Consider the following 19,366-nt stretch of genomic DNA (forward strand, 5'->3'; position numbering starts at 1 on the left):
GACTTGAAAAAAGGGGGTCTCACTCAAGTCACTTATAGTCAACGTTTCGAGTTTTAATAGCAACTCGTCATCAGGACATACAATTACATGAAGTGAATTCTTACCTTTATACCCCTTCCCTCATCGCGTGTGCCGCCAGACAGACCCGCTTCCGGCTCACCTCCGCTGCCCGGCAACTGCCGATGACGTCAGCGTGAGACGGAGCATCGTCAAGGCAACCACACACGATGTCAACATAACCACGTGTCAATGCGTGTGTGATACACGCGTATAATCTAAGTTACAAAAGATTAAAAATACAAAGTGCAACATATAAAAAGCACCTCAGGACCCATATCGCAAACAAAATAGTTACTAATAAAGCATCAAATGTTAATAATTTAACACTAATAAATACACAGTTTGCAGACATATCTCTTATACTGCCTGCCAATACACTAAATTGCCTAATCAGGCTTAAGGGAATACTTGCAAAAAGAGGAAGGATACAATTTCACAGACAAATCCTGGAGTGACAACAGAAGTAACTATATTATTAATAACCTAACAATGTTGAGAGCCACCCATATTTTCAAATCATCACAAGGTGACTAGGTCTATATAATATACCTTACTTCTACATATATTCCAGAGAGTCAATAGCTCATATATCAAAAATACAGTATGTATAATAAGGCCACAATCTTAAAAATCAAACAAATGCAGTGAACGACAGATGGTCATTTAGACCTTTCGGCTTGACCGTATCCAACATATATATCCACCTTGTTTCCAAACATAATAGGGCCTTATGTCGGTCACCCCCGTGGGGGCTCTCAGGGACTTGATCTATTATCATATGCCTTAGATTAGCCATGTTATGTTTACTGTCAACAAAGTGCCTGGCCACAGGTTGCTCCAATGATCTACCCCCCATTGCTGATCTTATAGCAGATCTGTGCAAGACCATCCGCTCCGTAAATGAACGGATGGTCTTGCCTACATAATAAAGGCCACATGGGCACTTAATCAGATACACAACAAAAGAGCTGGAACAGGTTAAGTGGAAATCTTATGTTGTATTTTCTGCCCGTATGTGGGTGTGTAAAATATTTACCACAGATCATATGGCTGCATGTGATGCAATCAGTACACTTATGGCAGCCTCCACTTTTTCTTTGTATATTGCTGGATATATTTACAAGTTCTGTAATATCTGATTTGACTATGTGGTGCCTAAGGTTTTTGCGTCTTTTAAGGCACGAGAGAATCCTAGTTTGTTTAAGGCTTTTAAGGTCCCTATCCTGTTGGATAATAGGCCATAGATTCCGTGTGGTCTGGTTGATAATATTGTTAGCTAACGTATATCTACGTGGCCAATGTATTCTCTTATCTACGTTCTTTTTGACACTTTTTTTAGTAAATCATTTCTGCTGAGTGCATCCACTCTTTGTCTCGCTAGTCTCAAAATCTCAGATGTATAACCTCTATTTTTGAATTTAGCGCACATCCTAGTGAGATCTTCATCCAATTTCTCCTGGTTGCTAGTTATCCTTTTGACCCTAACTAACTGTAAGAAGGGTAGACTCCTTATGGTGGCTATTGAGTGGTGACTAGATGCTACAAGCAGTGTATTGCGGTCTGTCGGTTTTGTAAAAATATAGGTGTTCAATTTATCATCTTCCCTTTTAATAGTAACGTCAAGATAATTGACCTGTTCTAAGCTAATGTGAAAGGTAAATTTAATCGGACAATCCATACTATTGATGTTTTCCATAAGGACGACAAAAAAACAGTCATAGTCACCCTGCCAAACAGCAATACGTCATCTATATAGCGACAATAAAAAAATAATTTTATCTCTTACCCCTCTACTGAAAAATAAGTCTTTTTTAATAGCGAACATGTATGTGTTCGCGTTCGCTATTGAAAAAGACTTTTTTTTAGTAGAGAGGTAAGAAATAAAATAATTTTTTATTGTCACTTTATAGATGACGTATTGCTGTAAGAATGTAATTCCTGATGACGAAATTGCTATTAAAACTCGAAACGTTGACTACAAGTGACTGGAGTGAGACCCCCTTTTTTCAAGTCCGGAAAGTGACACTGCCTTGCACTACTACTTACCTTCTTCAGTGAGCACCACGGCCAGAGGACGTTGTTTTGGGAGTGCCTGCACTACGGGGAAGTGTGTGTGTAAAATAATAATAATATATATATATCTCCATCCATGACACATAGACACACATTAACGAATAAAATACATACAGCACATATTTGCATGATACACGACGCATACACGCAGCGCAACGTTTGCGCTGCGTTCAGACGCACAACACACAATGATGAATTCCTGTAAATATCTCACTATTACTTATGCAAACACATATAGAAAAGGTTCCCTAGCATTAAGCTTAATAATGAAAAGGTTTTCTTAGACAATCATTATGGTATAAAGTGTGCATATATGATATTTAAGGTATACAACATGGTAGACATGGCATGTTTGGTACTATACTGACACCCTGTTTATTTCCAGATATTCTAATCTATCAGCGAGGGAGTCGCATCTTGCGTACGATGGTTATGGATTATAGGAAATTATTGGTTAGAATGTATACTCTGTATGTAGTGTCTTAAACCAGTTAAAGACGAAGTAATCTCAAGACATTGTCGGGAGAATTGGGACATACCCCTAGTGACAACATATGAATTACAGCGTACTACAAAGACCAATGGAATTATGTTTGTCTGTCTACATTGTTGTTATCATGATCTGTAGGGTATATAACCTGTGTCCCGGTCCCAGACAGTAGCCATTCTCTTGGATGACCACAGACCTCAGGATTGACGACTGTATAATGGGACCGATGCGCATGCATCTGTATCAAGCTGTACCTTTTGTATTTACTTCCTTCTTTGAGCTAATTGTTTAGATCAAAGTGCGTATTATCCTTTATGTGAATAATATAACTTTTGTGCTTTGGAAACACAGTTGGGCTGGAAAGCAATTATTTCTTATGTGACTTGCAGCGCTAAAAGCTACTAGCGATTAAGGGTTATTCATAGTCCAAACACTGAAGGTCCTCCAATTCATTTTTTTCTGGACGTATTGGAGAAACTCGAACCATTTTTTTTACATCTCATAGGCTGTGTCATGGGTTCAAATATGGCACAAATAATTTTCAAACCTTTATGTTTCAGATTGAGTGTTATTTTTCGATAACTCAGAATTCTCCCAGCATGTGGCTTACTTTACACAATATATTGACAACATTCTGGTTTTATGGTCTGGTACAGAAATTCAGTTGACTACTGCAGTGTCCTGTATAAACCTACCACACAAATTTACTTTTGAATACAGCTTTGAGAAGATTTGCTACCTAGATGTCTATTTCAGTAAATGGTACAGAATTTGATATAAATTTGAACAGCAAACTAGCTGACCACAATACATTGCGGCATGCACAAATTGAATACGGGCCCTAGTTTTAGGAAGGGAAACTTGCATGCGATCTACAAGAATTTTCTGTAATAGAGCGCGTATCTACTGTAGTTCTTTAGTAGGTTGTTTTTGTTGCTCTAAATTAGGCAGTTTAAGGCCCATATTCAACTAGGCAGCGAAAAGCCGTTTGAAAAAAATATTTTCGCAGATTCCACTTATCCCTGTATTCAATTTGTCCGACTTTTCACCAGTGCGAAAAGTTTGCGCCTTGTAACCAGCGGAAAAGTTTCGCCAATGAATACCCGGCGGAAAAGAGTGCAGAATTGGGGTTTTGGGGTGCAAACTTACCACCCCGCACCCTTTGGATAGCCCCCTTGAAGCCAACGGTCAAAAAACGCAAGAAAACAAAAAAAAACAAAGGACACCCCAAAAAAGTGGCCGAAAAATTTCATAGTGGAGCTACAACTTCAACAATTAGCGAAATAGCCTTTGAGGGGCTCTGCAAGTATGGGGAAGGTTTTTTTTTTTTTTTTATTACAGGTGCTTGCTGAAGGTGCGTTTTTGGCACTTTTTAATACTTGACTTTAGCAATTTCAAAATATGCTTGAACCCATTTTCATGTACCCCAAATTTGATGGGATAACTTATTTTACCAAGAAAAAAAATTTGCTTATTGCTATTCTTCACCACTGTTTTAAAGACTCTAAATGACGCCCATTGAGACCATTTAAAAACCCCAAATACCTTTAGCAGGTATATTTGGGGGTACCCATAGTGAACCCCAATGTCATAGCATTTTTAGGGGAGTGTCAGGCTGATTTCCCCAAAAACTACAGTACTTTTTCGCAGATTTGGAATTGAATACGGCGATACGCAGGGATAAGTTTTCGCGTCCAGAACACGCGAAGTAGGTGAAAACTCCGGCAGGTGGAAATGTATCGCGGGTGCGAAACTAATTGAATAAGGGCCTAAGTTCTAATTGTTTATGATGGGATATGAATTGTTTTTTAAGGTGTGACCCCTGTTGTACAGCTATTCCTCTCACCACAGCTTTAAGAGTGTACCAATGCGTAATGATAAGACGCCTTCTCTTGGGCTGGCACTCCTACCTGCCCCAGGTGATTTTGATTGGTATGGGTCTCTGCATTGCAGTACACACATCTAATGGGCCCTATGAAAGGTAAGTCCTACATAAATTAATTAGTGTGTCAATATTAAGAATGTTAGGGACCCCACCTGTATAAGGATTCACAGTGAGGTGGTAGGTGGGCAAACATCTTTGGCGAAACATGTATTAATAAACCTTACTTTTAAAACCATGTTAAATGTTGCAGTTTGTTATAAACTTTTTGATTACTAGAATTCTTAGTGCTTATAGTGTGCACCTGCGTCTTCCCCTTTTTTTTTGCTAAAGTAACTAGGTAGGAGACTGCTAATAATATATACTAGAGAACTAGAATACATTTTGGTGGAACTTCAGATTGTCGAAAGTACAAATTTCTCTAACTATAGCTCCGTACACACTGAACGATCAAAGATCAGATATCGTTGTCTGATCGTCCTTCATGTGCTGGATTTTCGATGTCGAACATCCAGCACATGCACCAACCCCCAAACTACTAGATATCGACCAACCGTGCCCCCGCATCGACCATCGTTTGGGGGGGCCCACAAACAGGGCGATATATCGATATAATTTATATTGACCAGCTAAACCTGACCGTGTATGCGCATCATATGACAGATCCCTACAGATATAAAAGGGGTTAGTCAAAGGTGACATGAACATTGCTAAAATTGTGAGATATTTTCCAGATACCACAACATGGTGTTAAAAGATGCAGTTAATAAAAGCATGATGCACAGCTACTACACGATAGTAAAAGCACTATTACTCAACACCCACAAAAATCTCAGTCAAGTGTAAACACTGTAGATATGAATAGCTGCAGTGACCTCTACAGTGCATACATATAAAACACTATACGCTGATAAGTAGGAGTCCATTTCATCATATCAAGCAATACAAAGAATTTCAAACATAGGACATCCATACTCTATGTAAAATGAAAGACCTAATAGAAGCTTCTTGCAATGATTTGTAAGTAAAAATGACCGATTGTTTGGAAAGGATTGGTATTTCCTTAATTAGTTTGTACATGTAAAACAAGAGGAATAAGGCCTGAATTTGGCAATTTCTGCAGGGTCACTTAGGAATCTTTGCACAACTGGTTGCTTCCGGTTGGGTTGCTCTCTACATGTGAAAGATGATTAATTTCAAGTGAACGCTTTCTACGTACAAGTTGCCTGTGGTAACAGCAATTTCATAGTTTATTATTCTAATTTATATCCACAAGCATATTCCATTTCACTTTGGTTTGTACTTACCTGTCTGCAGTCTTTATTGCCACTTGAGCTTTTGTTATAGAAGAGACACATTCGTCGATGTTTTTGTTGATTTTATCTAGTTTGTCCTGTTGCGCTTTTAACTTGTGGTTGTTGATATCAACTATGAGATTGTGAAGTCTTTTTACTTCTGTTTCTACTTTTCCAGCTTTCTCTGCAGCTTTTTCATAGTCTTCATTCAATCAATCAAGGGAAAAAAAAAAAAAAAATTCCATCACTTAAATAGACTACATTTTGTTCTCCTATATAATAAAATATTATCATGATCAGCAAATTTTTGCAATACAGGTTTAGGTTTTAATCTCTGTACTAGACTGCAGACAATTACTTCTCAAGCTTTGTATAAAAATTTCCCCATTGGACTTTACTGACCATCTGTAAACAGTTAGTACTTGCTAGCTTATCCTATTCATGTGTTTTGGAATTCCATACCAGTTATGAGGTTAGTACTTTTGCAACTAGAATAGCCAGACCATGAATCCATAATGTGGTGGGGTACTGCCAGAACCAACTAGAATACCTACCCTTTGTAAAAGTTTCCAAAATTTTCTCCATCTGCTTTTGTTGATTTTTGTCAGGTGCAGCAGCAGCTACATTGATCTCAAGCTCTTTGACCTGAGTTTTCAAGTGTGTCTCTTGCTCGGCAAGATTCTAGAAAGTAACAGACCACAATTACACTTGTACAGTGCTTAAATGGATCTTATGAAATAAGATCGAGAAAATGCATATTTACCTGCAAACTGGCTGTGTACTTCTCAAAGGTATTTTTCATCTGCCTTGTAGATTGGCGCAGTTTAGACAACTGTTCCTCAAGATCTACTTTGCGATCCTGAATTGCTGTCGCTTTATCAGAGTCCGATTTTAGTTTGGATTCCATCTTTTGCAGCTGCAAATAAGCAAAGACATAAATGAGGATGGGTAGGGGAAAAAAAAAAAAAAGAGGGGAAATGATGGAAGTTCAATTACTAGTACTTCTAACCTGTTCTTCTGAAATTTCAACCACAATTGCATTTCCCATTCTGCCTTTCATCACCTTGCCCCCACCACCAGTCATTGTACCTAGGAATAGAAAGTACAGGATTCATGGATACAAAATATTAGAAAGCCATTTCATATCTCTCTAAATAAAAGACCATTTTCAGATTAAACAAGGTGGTTAGTTTATTTTGAGTTGATTTTATGATTAAGGGTTTACCTCTCCATACTGTAATTTGTGTCAGTGTAAACTAATGCATAAAATTTATTTAAAATCGGTCAATTTAAAGCAAGGAACTTAATGATGCCACAAACCATGGAACAGTAGGATTCTTTTTTTTGTGCAAATTATGAACTACCAAAATAAATTTTGCATTTAAAATAAAAATCTAGAAGTACGTAATTTCTAATTGTTACATAATATTTAGTATCATCCAAAAGGCAATGGGCACATAGTGAAAAATTTTAGGAAAAAAATTGATATAAGAAATCTATCTATAGATTAGACAAAATTATATCTATATCTCTACCTATCTATATCTCTCTATAAATAGAAATACACTAGTAAGCGTAAATCTAGCAGAATCAGGATATGAATTAAATGTGGCAATACACACATTTCTATTGGCAAAAGTAAGACTATCCTAGGAAAAGTCTTATATTCAAACAGGAAGAGAGCTAGCAGACCATTCTTCGCAAGAGCCTTATAAATTAAAGAAAAATCTGCGATATTGAAATACTGTGCCCTTAACCAATGCAGAACAATGAAGTGATTGGAGGCAAGTGAATTTAATTACCTGACTGCTCAATAATTTGTCCTTGTAAAGTCACCACTCTCCACCTCTTGTCTTTCTGAAAGGCCACTCTGGTTGCTTGATCTAAACTATCTGCAACAAGGGTATCTCTTAGTGCAAAGTAGAATGCTGGTCTTATGTGCTCATCTTTAACTTTGACCATGTCAAACAAACGTGGGATGCCATCAGGGGTCTGTATAGTAGCCATTCCTTTTTCCCATACCTTCATCTGCGATTAAAAAAACAAAACACTTAATGCAGGTCCGAAACAAAAAAAGCACTCTGGGCCTGATTCAGACCCGGTCGCAAGCGCTGAGCGCTCGCAACCGGGTCGATGGTGGGGCCAGCTGTCGATGTTGAGTGACAACTCGCCCCCTTTGGTGGGCTTCCCAAACGGAGGCGTTCCCATGAGAACGCCTGCCGTTTGGGAGCGGCCCCACTGACATCACGAGTGATGTAAGTGGAGAGATTCCGGCTCTGTTAGAGCCGAAAGCTCTCTGGGGCTTGCGGCCACGACACCCTACCACAAGGGTCTCGTCGCAAGCCCGATGGTCGCGATGGTCTTGACCATCGCGACCATCATCATTGCCGCTCGCAATAGCTGTGAGTGGTCACCCACAGCTATGCGAGCGGCCAAGGGGCCGAACCAAAAAAAAAAAAAAGCCCGGCCCTGATTCAGAGCGAGCGCTCTGTCAGAGCGAGCGAATCAGGCCCTCTGTTCTCTGTAAAATCCCTTAATTGTAATGTGCAAGTGGGTAGGGAATAGGGACACAACACCAATAGCCAGAGCAAAACAGCTAGGATCAACAAAGTTACAAAGTAAAGCTAAAATTAATTTAATAAACAGACCAGTAGGAGAAGCTAGGGAGAACCAAAACAAAGAAAAAGAAGAAAAAAAAAACCTCCTCTCTGGGTAGCTTGTCCTGTTGCTGCGGTGGGAGCCATTGGGGACATGTGCATTTATTAGATTTGACAGACAAGTCTATGATATAGCTGGAGGGTCAGAACTTTTTTTTTTTATAAAGAATTATTGATCGTACAATCGAGTGGCCAGAGGTAATGGTAGATTTAGTGAACGGTCATCCCTGGGTCATCCAGTAAGGATAACATGAAACCCCTAAAGAAGAGGATAACTTTAATAAATATCCAATACCTGTAGTATGTTTGGAATAACTCAAATGGTAGAACCAACGAACAAGAATAAAAATGAATAATAAAAAAAAAAATATGATGTCTCAGATGCAAATCCTCCTCTATATTCCTAACCCGAAAAAGTATTTAAATTTAAGCCCAAAAGGAAAGTACCAGAAAGATCAAAACCAGAAGAGATCCCCCTGAAAAATTATGATTTTACTTTAAGAGGATAACAAGAGCGCAAAAAGGATGGTTACTCAGACCTAATGTAGGGGCATCCAAGCTATAGCCTGCAATTCAATTGCGGTTTGCCACCTGGTGAGAGGTGACACCCGTGTTCTTGCAGAGCACCCACGAAATGCTAAACATAGTTTGGACATTTGAGCGGAGGAGGTGTAGTGTTGCACCGCCTCCTTCACTCTGGGGAGAGACTGAGGGGTAAGGTTTAGTACCAAACTCAGATTTCGGCCACCTGCCGCCCTTTCAGATCAAATGTGGGCTCTGCAATCACAGCCTCTGCCTCTCATAACAACCCGGTCAGGTATTTACATTAATTATGCATATTTCACTGGGTACACTACTGTGTAGCACATTTTGAATTGAGGACGTTGATGTGTGGAACGGTGGTGAGGCAGCTCATCAACTGAAGGCACTGCTGTATGGCATATAAATTGGGGATACAGCTGTGTGGCATTACTGTGAATCTTATCAGTGAGTAAAACTGAAACCTAAAATTATTAAAAATATTTCAAAAAAGGTCTATTATTTAATGTTTAGAATAAAGCAAAGAATACTTTCCTAAAGCTGCATACACGTAAAGATTTTCTGTCCAACCATCCAACTAGTTGATTGGCTGGAATGAAAATCTGGTAACTTATGGGAGTAAATGATAATCATCAATTTGCTCCTAAATGCCAGAAAACAGATGAAAATGGTTGTCAGACAAGATTGTTAGTTAAATGTTTGATCTAAACAATTTGTTCAAACAACAGTTCTTGTCCATTTTCCGGCATTTGGGAGCAAATTGCTTTTTTACTTTCATACCTTACCAGATTTTCATTCCAACCAATCAACTAGTTGGATGGTTGGACAGAAAATCTTTACGTATGTATGCAGCTTAATTATTTGGAAGCTAACTGAAGTTGAACACCTTATTTAGAGAAAAGGATGCAATGGAGTGTAAAAATCTTGTTTTCACATCATTTGAGGGACAATAGTACCATGGGCATGTATTTATTGGTTCAAGGGTTTTTCATAAAATTATGCTGAAACTAGTTTCTGCATAATTTTATGTAAGAACAGTCTAATGCAGAAGATTTCACAGAAGATTTCGCAGACTGTAGTCCCCATTATTGTCAATGGGGACTGCAGTCTGACCTCTAGGTACAATTGGTGGTATCAGATGGGCATTCTAGGGGTATGTAGGCATGTGGGGAGGACTGAAGGGCATATGGGAAGCTCTAAAGCAAAAATTATGATGGGACCCAGAAATAGTCAGGTAGGACCCCATTTTTTTAAAGTGGCGGGTCCCTGGGACCCACATTTTGTCTTTCAGGGCGATCACCGACTGTAAAACAATTTGTGAAAAAACAAACAAAACAAAAACCCTTTTGGCAGAGCTCTGCAGTGATCTATGACGTAGCCCCAATCCATATTGTCCTTTACCTAGAAACCTGAAGGGGAACTGAAGCACTGATTACTGGCTTCTTTGCGGATTTGGTTTGTTTACATCTGTTATGGCGCGTATCCTCTACAACATAGATTAGCCCAATTGAACGATATCGTTCATCGTACACAGTCTTCCACCTACGATGCACGCTATCCCTCATGAAAGCCCCACCCACCCCTCAAAACGTCAGCCCAGTATACACCCCTCAAGAAACATCATGCCAAGAATTTTAAAACGATATCATTTATCGTTGATTGTAAAATCGTTGCAAATGGTTAAATTTTACCAATATCGTTCATCCTAGACATGGTGAAATTCAAGGGAAATCGTTCAACGATATTGTTCAGGGAGGATATCGTATAGTGGATATGCGCCTTTAGAAAACTGCCTTCTTGGCTCAATAGCTCTGTATTCCAAATATTCTGATGGTCTCAGATGTAATCAAGCTATCCAATTCAAACCTATGCCTTAAAGGCTAAAATAGCTCTAATGCTGGGTACACAATACACGATGAGTATACCCAGCGACAACATGATGCTGCGGCACGATACATCGCTCCTTCCGTACTACGTGATGCAGTGGACGACGGCACGATAACAGGAGATATGGTAAGAACTTACCTTTGTTATCTCCGTTTCTACGAAGTCCTTAGGGTCCACAGGGATACCTTGGGGTATAAGGCTTGGCTCCAGCCATGGGCACCACATAGTTAAAGATGTCCCTCCTAGGATGCACCGGGCCCCCTCCTATACCCCGCCCCCTGGCCAAGGCACCTCAGTTTTAGTATCAAGTCATAGGCCGGGAGAGAGGAAAAAGGAAGAAGAAAGTCTGGAACACACAAGATTCACATTCTCATAGAAAAGGGAGACAGAAACTGGTGACCAGAACAACACCCTACGGAAGCACATGGCGTCAGGTCGGGCGCCCTGTGGACCCTAAGGACTTCGTAGAAACGGAGATAACAAAGGTAAGTTCTTACCATATCTCCTGTTTTCTACCTCAGGGTCCTTAGGGATCCACAGGGATACCTTGGGGATGTCCCAAAGCAGTATCCTTCAAGGGAGGGGACGCTCCTGTGCCGAGAGGAGAATCCGCCGCCCGAAGGAAGCATCCCGAGAATCAAAGGCGTAATGCTTGACGAAAGTATGGACAGAGGACCACGTGGCCGCCTTACAAAGCTGAACAGCTGAGGCGCCACGTCGAGCTGCCCACGAAGGTCCCACAGATCTTGTAGAATGAGCTTTCACAGAGGGTGGCACTGGAAGTCCATCATGAGTGTATGCCTCAGAGATCGCCATACAGATCCAGCGTGCCAAAGTCTGTTTATTGGCAGGCCAACCCCTCTTATGAAATCCATATAGGACAAACAAAAAGTCCGATTTTCTCAAAGAACTAGTACGGTCCACGTAACTCCGCAGAGCCCGTACCACATCCAAAGAAGCCTCACCAGCTGAGAGATCAGATGAATTAAAAGCTGGGACCACAATTTCCTCGTTAATGTGGAAACTAGACACCACTTTAGGAAGGAATTTGAGACGGGTACGAAGTACCGCCCTATCCGAATGAAAAATTAGAAATGGGGGACGACACGAAAGAGCCCCAAAATCCGACACCCTTCTGGCTGAAGCAATAGCCAAAAGGAACACTGTTTTTGCCGTAAGCCATTTCAGATCCACAGAACCCATAGGTTCAAATGGAGGATCCTGTAGCGCGCCTTCAGGACCACAGCCAGATCCCATGGAGCTACCGGATGGACATAGGGAGGATGGATGCGAAGGACACCCTGCATAAAGGTAAGGATATCAGGCCGCGTAGCAATCCTTTGTTGAAACAAAACCGACAGGGCAGAAACATGCACCTTCAGTGAAGCAAGGCGTAGACCTAAATCCAAGCCTGCCTGAAGGAAAGCCAACACTCTCGATATTCTAAACTCGCGAGGATCGTACGCTTTAGGGCGACACCACTCAAAATAGGTATGCCACACCCTGTGGTAAATTCTAGCTGAAGCCGGCTTACGAGCATGTAACATGGTATTGACCACCGCTCTAGAGAAACCCTTGGACCTCAAGAAGGAAGTCTCAAGAGCCACGCCGTCAAAGATCGCCGACTCAGGTCCGGGTAGAGACAAGGACCCTGAGACAATAGGTCCGGCCTCTGAGGTAACAGCCAAGGAGTGTCGATGGATAGACACTGGAGATCAGAGTACCAACTCCTTCTGGGCCACCAGCAGGATCTTGCCTCCTTCCTGCCTGAACTTTCGAATTACTGGAGGCAGCAGGGAGAACGGAGGAAACAGGTACGCAAACTGGAAGTTCCATCGTGCCGACAGAGCGTCCACAAGGAGAGCTCCTGCATCTCTTGTTCGGGATCCGTACGCCAACAGCTTGCGGTTGTGTCTGGAGGCCATGAGGTCTATTTCGGGAAGACCCCACTTGTCCACCAGGAGTTGGAACACCTCCTGGTGAAGAGACCATTCCCCCGGGTGTATATCGTGGCGGCTGAGGAAGTCCGCCTCCCAGTTGAGCACACCCGGAATGAAGATTGCCTTCTGCCCAAGTCAGAATGCGGGACACACACCTCCCTTAGAGCCGCTTGGCTTAGAGTTCATCCCTGACGATTTAGGTAAGCCACCGTGGTGGCGTTGATTGACTGTACCTGCACAGGTTTCCCCAGCAGGAACGGTCTTTTCCAATAAATTGATTGGCAGGTCCGATTCCTCTGACGTCCACCGGCCCTGGAAGACGTGTGGGCCTGTCACAGCGCCCCAGCCCCGAAGGCAGGCATCCATTGTTAGAAGGACCCAATCCGAAATCCAAAACGAACGTCCCCTGCTGAGATGAGACTTTTGTAACCACCACGTCAAAGACAGACGCACTTCCGGATTGAGCCTAATCATCTGCGTCTTTATTCGACGGGGATTTCTGTCCCATCTGGACAGGATCAACATTTGTAGAGGCCTGGAATGGAACTGGGCATACTCCACCATGTCGAACGTTGACACCATGGAACCCAGTAACTTCATCGCTGAGAGAAGAGACCACTCGGCGACTGCTTAGAACATTGCGTATCTTGGACTGCAACAGGGCTATCTTTTCCTCCGTCAAGAAGATCCTCTGTTGCCGAGAGTCCAACAATGCCCCGAGATGGACCATTCTCTGAGAAGGAATTAGAGAGGACTTCTTCCAGTTCACTATCCAGCCGTGAGCCTGTAATACTGATATTGTCAGTTGTAGATGTCTGCAAAGGACTTGTGGCGACCCTGCCAACAACAGAAGGTCGTCCAAGTAAGGTAACAGGCGAACTCCCTGCAACCGCAGGTGTGCCGCCATGACCGCCATTACTTTTGTGAACACCCGAGGAGCCGTGGAAAGGCCAAACGGTAGAGCCTGAAACTGGTAATGGAGGTCCGACACTGTAAATCTGAGGTAACGCTGATGAACCCTGGCAATGGGGATATGCAGGTGAACATCCTGAATATCCAGGGACACCATAAAATCCCCAGGCTGCATAGCTAAAACAAAAGAACGCAGAGTTTCCATTCGGAACCGAGGGACCCTTAAAAACTTGTTCAGGGACTTGAGGTTGAGTATAGGTCGGTATGATCCATTTGGTTTTTGAACCAGAAAAAGGTTGGAGTAATATCCGGTCCCTCTCAGGGATAACGGAACAGGTTCTATTACTCCCATCTGAAGCATAGAACGCACCGACTCTTGGATCGCTAGAGCCTTTGTTGGAACTGAAGGACGTGCTGTTACAAAGTACTGATGAGGCAGCCTTCTGCGGAAGGAGGGCATATCCCTGAGATACCACCTCCCTTACCCAAGTGTCTGTGGTGGTTTTGAACCAACAAGGGGCGTATTGCAGAAGTCGGACTCCCACCTTGGGATCCCACAAGGGGAGGGCCAACCCGTCAGGCTGAGGGTTTGTCGTCCGGCATGGCAGCTGGACGTCTGGTACTCCAAGCTTGCTTCTTGGTCTTAGCGGTCTTTTTGGGACCTGAAGGTCTCGGAAAAAACTGAACCCTAGGTTTTCCCGGAGGGTGATAGGGCCGAAAGGACGGATTTTTAGACCCAGAAAGAGTCGGGGCTGAAGGTAGACATGCAGATTTGGCAGCCGCCAACGTGTCCACTATTTTATCCAACGCTGGTCCAAACAGGACCTGCCCATTGTAGGGTAAGCATTCCAAGCCTTTCTTGGATTCAGCGTCCCCCCTCCAAGAACGTAACCACAAGGAGCGTCGAGTGGTCACAGCCGCCGCAGAAATCTTAGAAGTAAGCAGGCTCAAATCCAAAGCTGCTTTGTTAATGTACGTAGCGGAATCCCGAAGGTTACCCACTAACACAACCTGTTCGCTGGTACCCTCAGAAGCAAATGATGCTTCCAAAGCGTCTGCCCACCTTTCCATAGCCTGAGCCACCCAGCAGACAGCCATAGCTGGTCTAGATGCTCCTCCAGCAAAGGAATAGATAGACTTTAGGCACACCTCCACTTTACGGTCTGTAGTATCCGTCAGAGAAGACATAGACGGCATATGCAAAGTTGCGCTTTTTACTAAGCGCGTCACATGAGAATCCACCTGAGGAGACTCCCATTTAGTGAAGTAATCTTCCGCAAATGGATATGTACGAGCCATACGCTTGTGAGGTTGAAATTTTTTTCCTGGAGATTTCCAGGCCTCCTCCATGTGATCAACTAGCTGACCAGATAGAGGTAATACTGCTGCAGCTCCTTTAACCTCTTTAAAATAAGCATGAGTAGGCACTGCAGGTAAGTTGTCATCAGTAACTACCATGGCCGCACGGACTGCCCGTATGAGGCCTGGAATGTAAATACTAGACTGCCCCTACTTGAGGAGTGTCAGTGTCCAACAAATCTAGAATTTCGCCCTCATCAGACGAGCCGTCATCCTCATCATCCTGAGCGGATGGATATGACAATAACGGTCTTTTAGCAGGTCTAGATTGATCCTGCTGAGAGCCCCGCACCCCAGAATCAGACAAACCTGGGTCAGCCTGATTAAGGACATGTTGCGGGGGGCACTGCATTACTATCGGTCCCGGAATTCCCAGAACAGGAGGCGGGACTACCGCCTGCTGTGCAAACCCCAATTGTGGAAACGTAGGAGGGAGTGCAAGCCTATTTACAAGAACAGTCAGGGCTTGTGCAAAACAAGCCCAAAGTGGTTCCTGAGAGGTGCTGGGTACAGCAGAGGTACCAGGGATGGCCAAACATGCAGCACATAACCCATCCTGTAGTATCGCCCCCTCCCCCACACCTGCTTTACATCTGGAGCAGGAAAATAGGAGAGGTGCTCCTCTAACAGAGTCCTCACTGGACATAGTGGTATGTGACACTCCTCTCACAGAAATAAATCAAACTGTGAGGTAAATTCTTACCCTGACAGTACTGGCACTGAGAGGGCTGATCAGGAGGAAGAAATAGGGATAGTAAAATGGCTGACAGGAGAAAAGATCAGGCACACAGCGCTAGCATAAAGTCACATGCAATGCAGAAACCCTGCACTAAGTGCACAATTCACTTACACAGACCTACAGCCTGGCAGTGATAGTGCTACATACGCTGACCTTATACTGGGAGGAGAGGTATGTAAGGGGCACCAAGGCTCCGCACCCTGCACCACAGCGTCTTTGCTCATAAAATGGTCGCCGGAGGATGAAGGGAGGCGGGCCTGGGGAAGATCACTGCCTCAGCCCGCCAAAACCTCAACGTAAGGTGGCGGAGAGCAGTGATGGGGGAGGAGCCTCTTGTGCGCTACAGGGAAGGCATCCTCCCCTGCCAGGCCATTAACCCCCCGGGATGCTGGAGCGAGTTCCGCAACGCTCCAGCCCCGTATCCCTGGTGGTCTAGTGGAGAGCGCAGGCATCCGCCTGGCTCCACTATACTGCCGTCCCCAGGGAGCCCCCAGCCCTGGGGACGCCGGACTGTGAGTCAGCGGGCGCCTACCGCAGACGCCCGCTGCTTACCTTATGTAGCCACCCGTAGATCCGGCCACAGTCCAAGGCCCCCGGGGGTTCCGCTAGCTGGAACCCCCAAGAGCACGCTGAGCTCCCCGGATCGCTACCGGTGGTCGGCGCCAGCGGGGGTGGTGGAGCGGTAGCATGGACGTCCGCTGGACAGTCCTATGCTACCGCTCTTGAAGATCTTCAGGGGCTGTTATGCCCCAGCTCCCGGCCGGGCACCTACTGAAACTGAGGTGCCTTGGCCTGGGGGCGGGGTATAGGAGGGGGTCCGGAGCATCTTTAACTCTGTGGTGCCCATGGCTGGAGCCAAGCCCTGTACCCCAAGGTATCCCTGTGGATCCTTAAGGACTCTGAGGTAGAAATGTAGTTCCATGCTGTATTTAGCAGCATGGTGTCATTCACTGCAGATGGGATGATGAGATGAGGATTATGAACAACCTGCGGGTAAGCGCGACCAGGTGTACACATTATTCGGTCTGCACGATATATCGTTCCAATCTGAGTAGGAAAAACATATCTTGCAAAAGGACTGCCTAGTGTGTACCCAGTTTTATATTTGCTCCTACCACATTTCCACAGCACATTGTTGACCTACGCGGAAGTGGAAATGGGTCTCAGAAAGGGACTACATAAATAAACTTTAATATACTTGAGGATAGTACAGTCAGGAAAATTATGGACTACTCTTAGAACCTGCAGCTTCATCTGAATATTACACATTTGCAGTATCCACTTTATCCTTTTTTCTGACGATATGGTTAAATGGAACAATCTGCCTAAAGGATCTATGGCCTCATGGGGTCTGCGTAATACGCCAACCCTACTATTAGACCAAAAACAAGAGATATGGTAAGAACTTACCTTTGTTATCTCTGTTTCTACGAAGTCCATAGGGTCCACAGGGTTGACCTTGGGGTATAGGTTGGGAACCAAATCCTGGCACCACGCAGTTAAAGCTTTTAGCTCCCAGGATGCACTTGGGTCCACTCTCCCTATAACCCCACCCCCAAGCCAGAGGCACCTCAGTTTTTAAGTAGCCAAAGGCCGGAGGAGGAGAGAAAAAGAGAGAAAACTGGAACACTCAATAACCATACTCACAGAAATGGGAGACGGAAAATCGGTGACCAGCCACACAGCCCATATGAAGCCAGGTGCGTCAGGAGGGGCGCCCTGTGGACCCTATGGACTTCGTAGAAACAGAGATAACAAAGGTAAGTTCTAACCATATCTCTTGTTTTCTACTTTAGGGTCCCATAGGGGGTCCACAGGGTTGACCTTGGGGATGTCCCAAAGCAGTTCAACCAAGGGTGGGGACGCTCCTGTGCTGAGAGGAGAATCCGCCGCCAAAAAGGAAGCATCCTGAGAGGCAAAGGAAACCAATGCCTAGAACCTAGTAAGGCAAAACAGCCAAGGCACCACAGCGAGCCGCCCACGAGGGTTACATGGCCCAAGAAAAAACAAGCCTCATCAACAGAAAGGCCTACCCATGGGTAGGCCCCTGAAGAAGACATACGAGGCCCTCCAGCCAACATTTGGCTATAGGCCGGCCAGCCTTTCTTATTAAAACCAGAAATCTCAGACCACCAATAAGGAGTCCGTTTTCCGTAAGGAACTTGAACGGATCACATAAATCCACAGAGGCCGGACCACAGTCAATGAGGCCACACCAGCCGAGAGGACTGGGGACTGAACGGCCGTACAATAAGTTCCAGAATAATATGGAACCTAAAAATCACTAAGAAGAAACACAGGGCGAGAGCAACTCACACCCTGACATGATGCCCTCCAGAAGAGGGAGCCACATGAGAACGCTCCCAATTCCGACACTCACCTGGTCGATATAAACACCCTGAGAGAAAGAGAGAGCCAAACCAATAGACCATGTAATGGCTTTCACAACCAGCTGTTCCTTTGACTGTCCCCAGAGGGGACAGTCAGTGGAGATCCGCACTGTCAGGAAGGCCAGGCCGAAGGTGAAACCCAAGCCAGCCGGAAGGAATACCAGAATATCTGGAAATCCTGGACACCGGAGGATCGTATCGACAGGTATACTACCATAAGAATTATGGCTGCCACAGTTTGTGGTAGGTCCCAGCAAAAGCTGATCCATGTGCTCTAATCATTCCAACGATGACAAAGCCAGGGAAGCCGTAAGACCACTGTAGGGACGCAGTCAAAGACAAACGACCCAGGTCCAAGGCAAACCCCAGGACCCTGAGACAACAGGTCTGGGCAGTGAAGCATCAGGAATGGAGTATCGATGGAGAGACTCCGAAAAACCAAGTACCCCTGACATCTGGGGCAATCAGGAGCCACCAGCAGGAAAGCTTTCTGTCTCGATTGAAACACTTCCCTCGAGGAAGAATGGAGACCGGAGAACACAGGTACGCAAATTGGAAGGACCACTTCACCGACAAAGAGTCACTGAAGGTTGCTTCAGAATCCCCAGAGTTGGACTGTAACACCATAGTGTGATAGTCAGAAGGCCATGAGGGTCATCTCAGGAGGGCCCCCCCCCTGCTCACCAGGAGATGAAACCTCTCTTGGGAAAGAGACTAGTCCCCGGGATGCACGTCGTGACGGCTGAGGACTCCCGCTTCCCAATGGAGAGCACCTGAAATGAACGCTGTCGAGATGATCGGGAGGAGACCCTCGAACAATGTCCGAATGTATGACATACCTGACATTGCCACCCAACGAACAGTATTGCTAAAAAGGAAGCCACTGTTCTGACCCTGTCGGACTGAACTTTTTCAGGTTCACCGGGAAACAAGAGCTATGCCAGAGTGAAGGCCGAAGACAGGCTAAAGTTCCAACAAGTTAATTGACAGGGTGGATTCGACAGACATCCAACTGCACTGAAATGGATGCGAACCAGAAACTGTCCTTAGCAAAGAATACCCTGGACGAGATGGCCATAGTCACCCGAAAAGGGACCGACTTGCCTCCAGGGAGAGCATCATCGTTTGAACAGTGATCAGAC

At 44.4% G+C, this 19,366-nt stretch overlaps 1 protein-coding gene across 1 annotated transcript in view; it reads right to left on the bottom strand.

The window, feature by feature from the left end:
* The window catches only part of SMC4 (structural maintenance of chromosomes 4), a 142,092-nt gene that overhangs the window by 22,426 nt on the left and 100,300 nt on the right, over positions 1-19,366 (bottom strand). The window contains exons 14-18 of the mRNA XM_088479818.1: positions 7,603-7,828; positions 6,810-6,889; positions 6,564-6,716; positions 6,355-6,481; positions 5,813-6,002 (exon numbers count right to left, since the gene is read on the bottom strand). Coding sequence (XP_088335944.1) covers positions 5,813-6,002; positions 6,355-6,481; positions 6,564-6,716; positions 6,810-6,889; positions 7,603-7,828 — 776 coding nt within the window. The remainder of the gene's footprint in view (positions 1-5,812; positions 6,003-6,354; positions 6,482-6,563; positions 6,717-6,809; positions 6,890-7,602; positions 7,829-19,366) is intronic.

Source organism: Taudactylus pleione, unplaced genomic scaffold (assembly GCF_031769625.1).
Source record: "Taudactylus pleione unplaced genomic scaffold, aTauple2 ptg000246l, whole genome shotgun sequence".
NCBI lineage: Eukaryota > Metazoa > Chordata > Amphibia > Anura > Myobatrachidae > Taudactylus > Taudactylus pleione.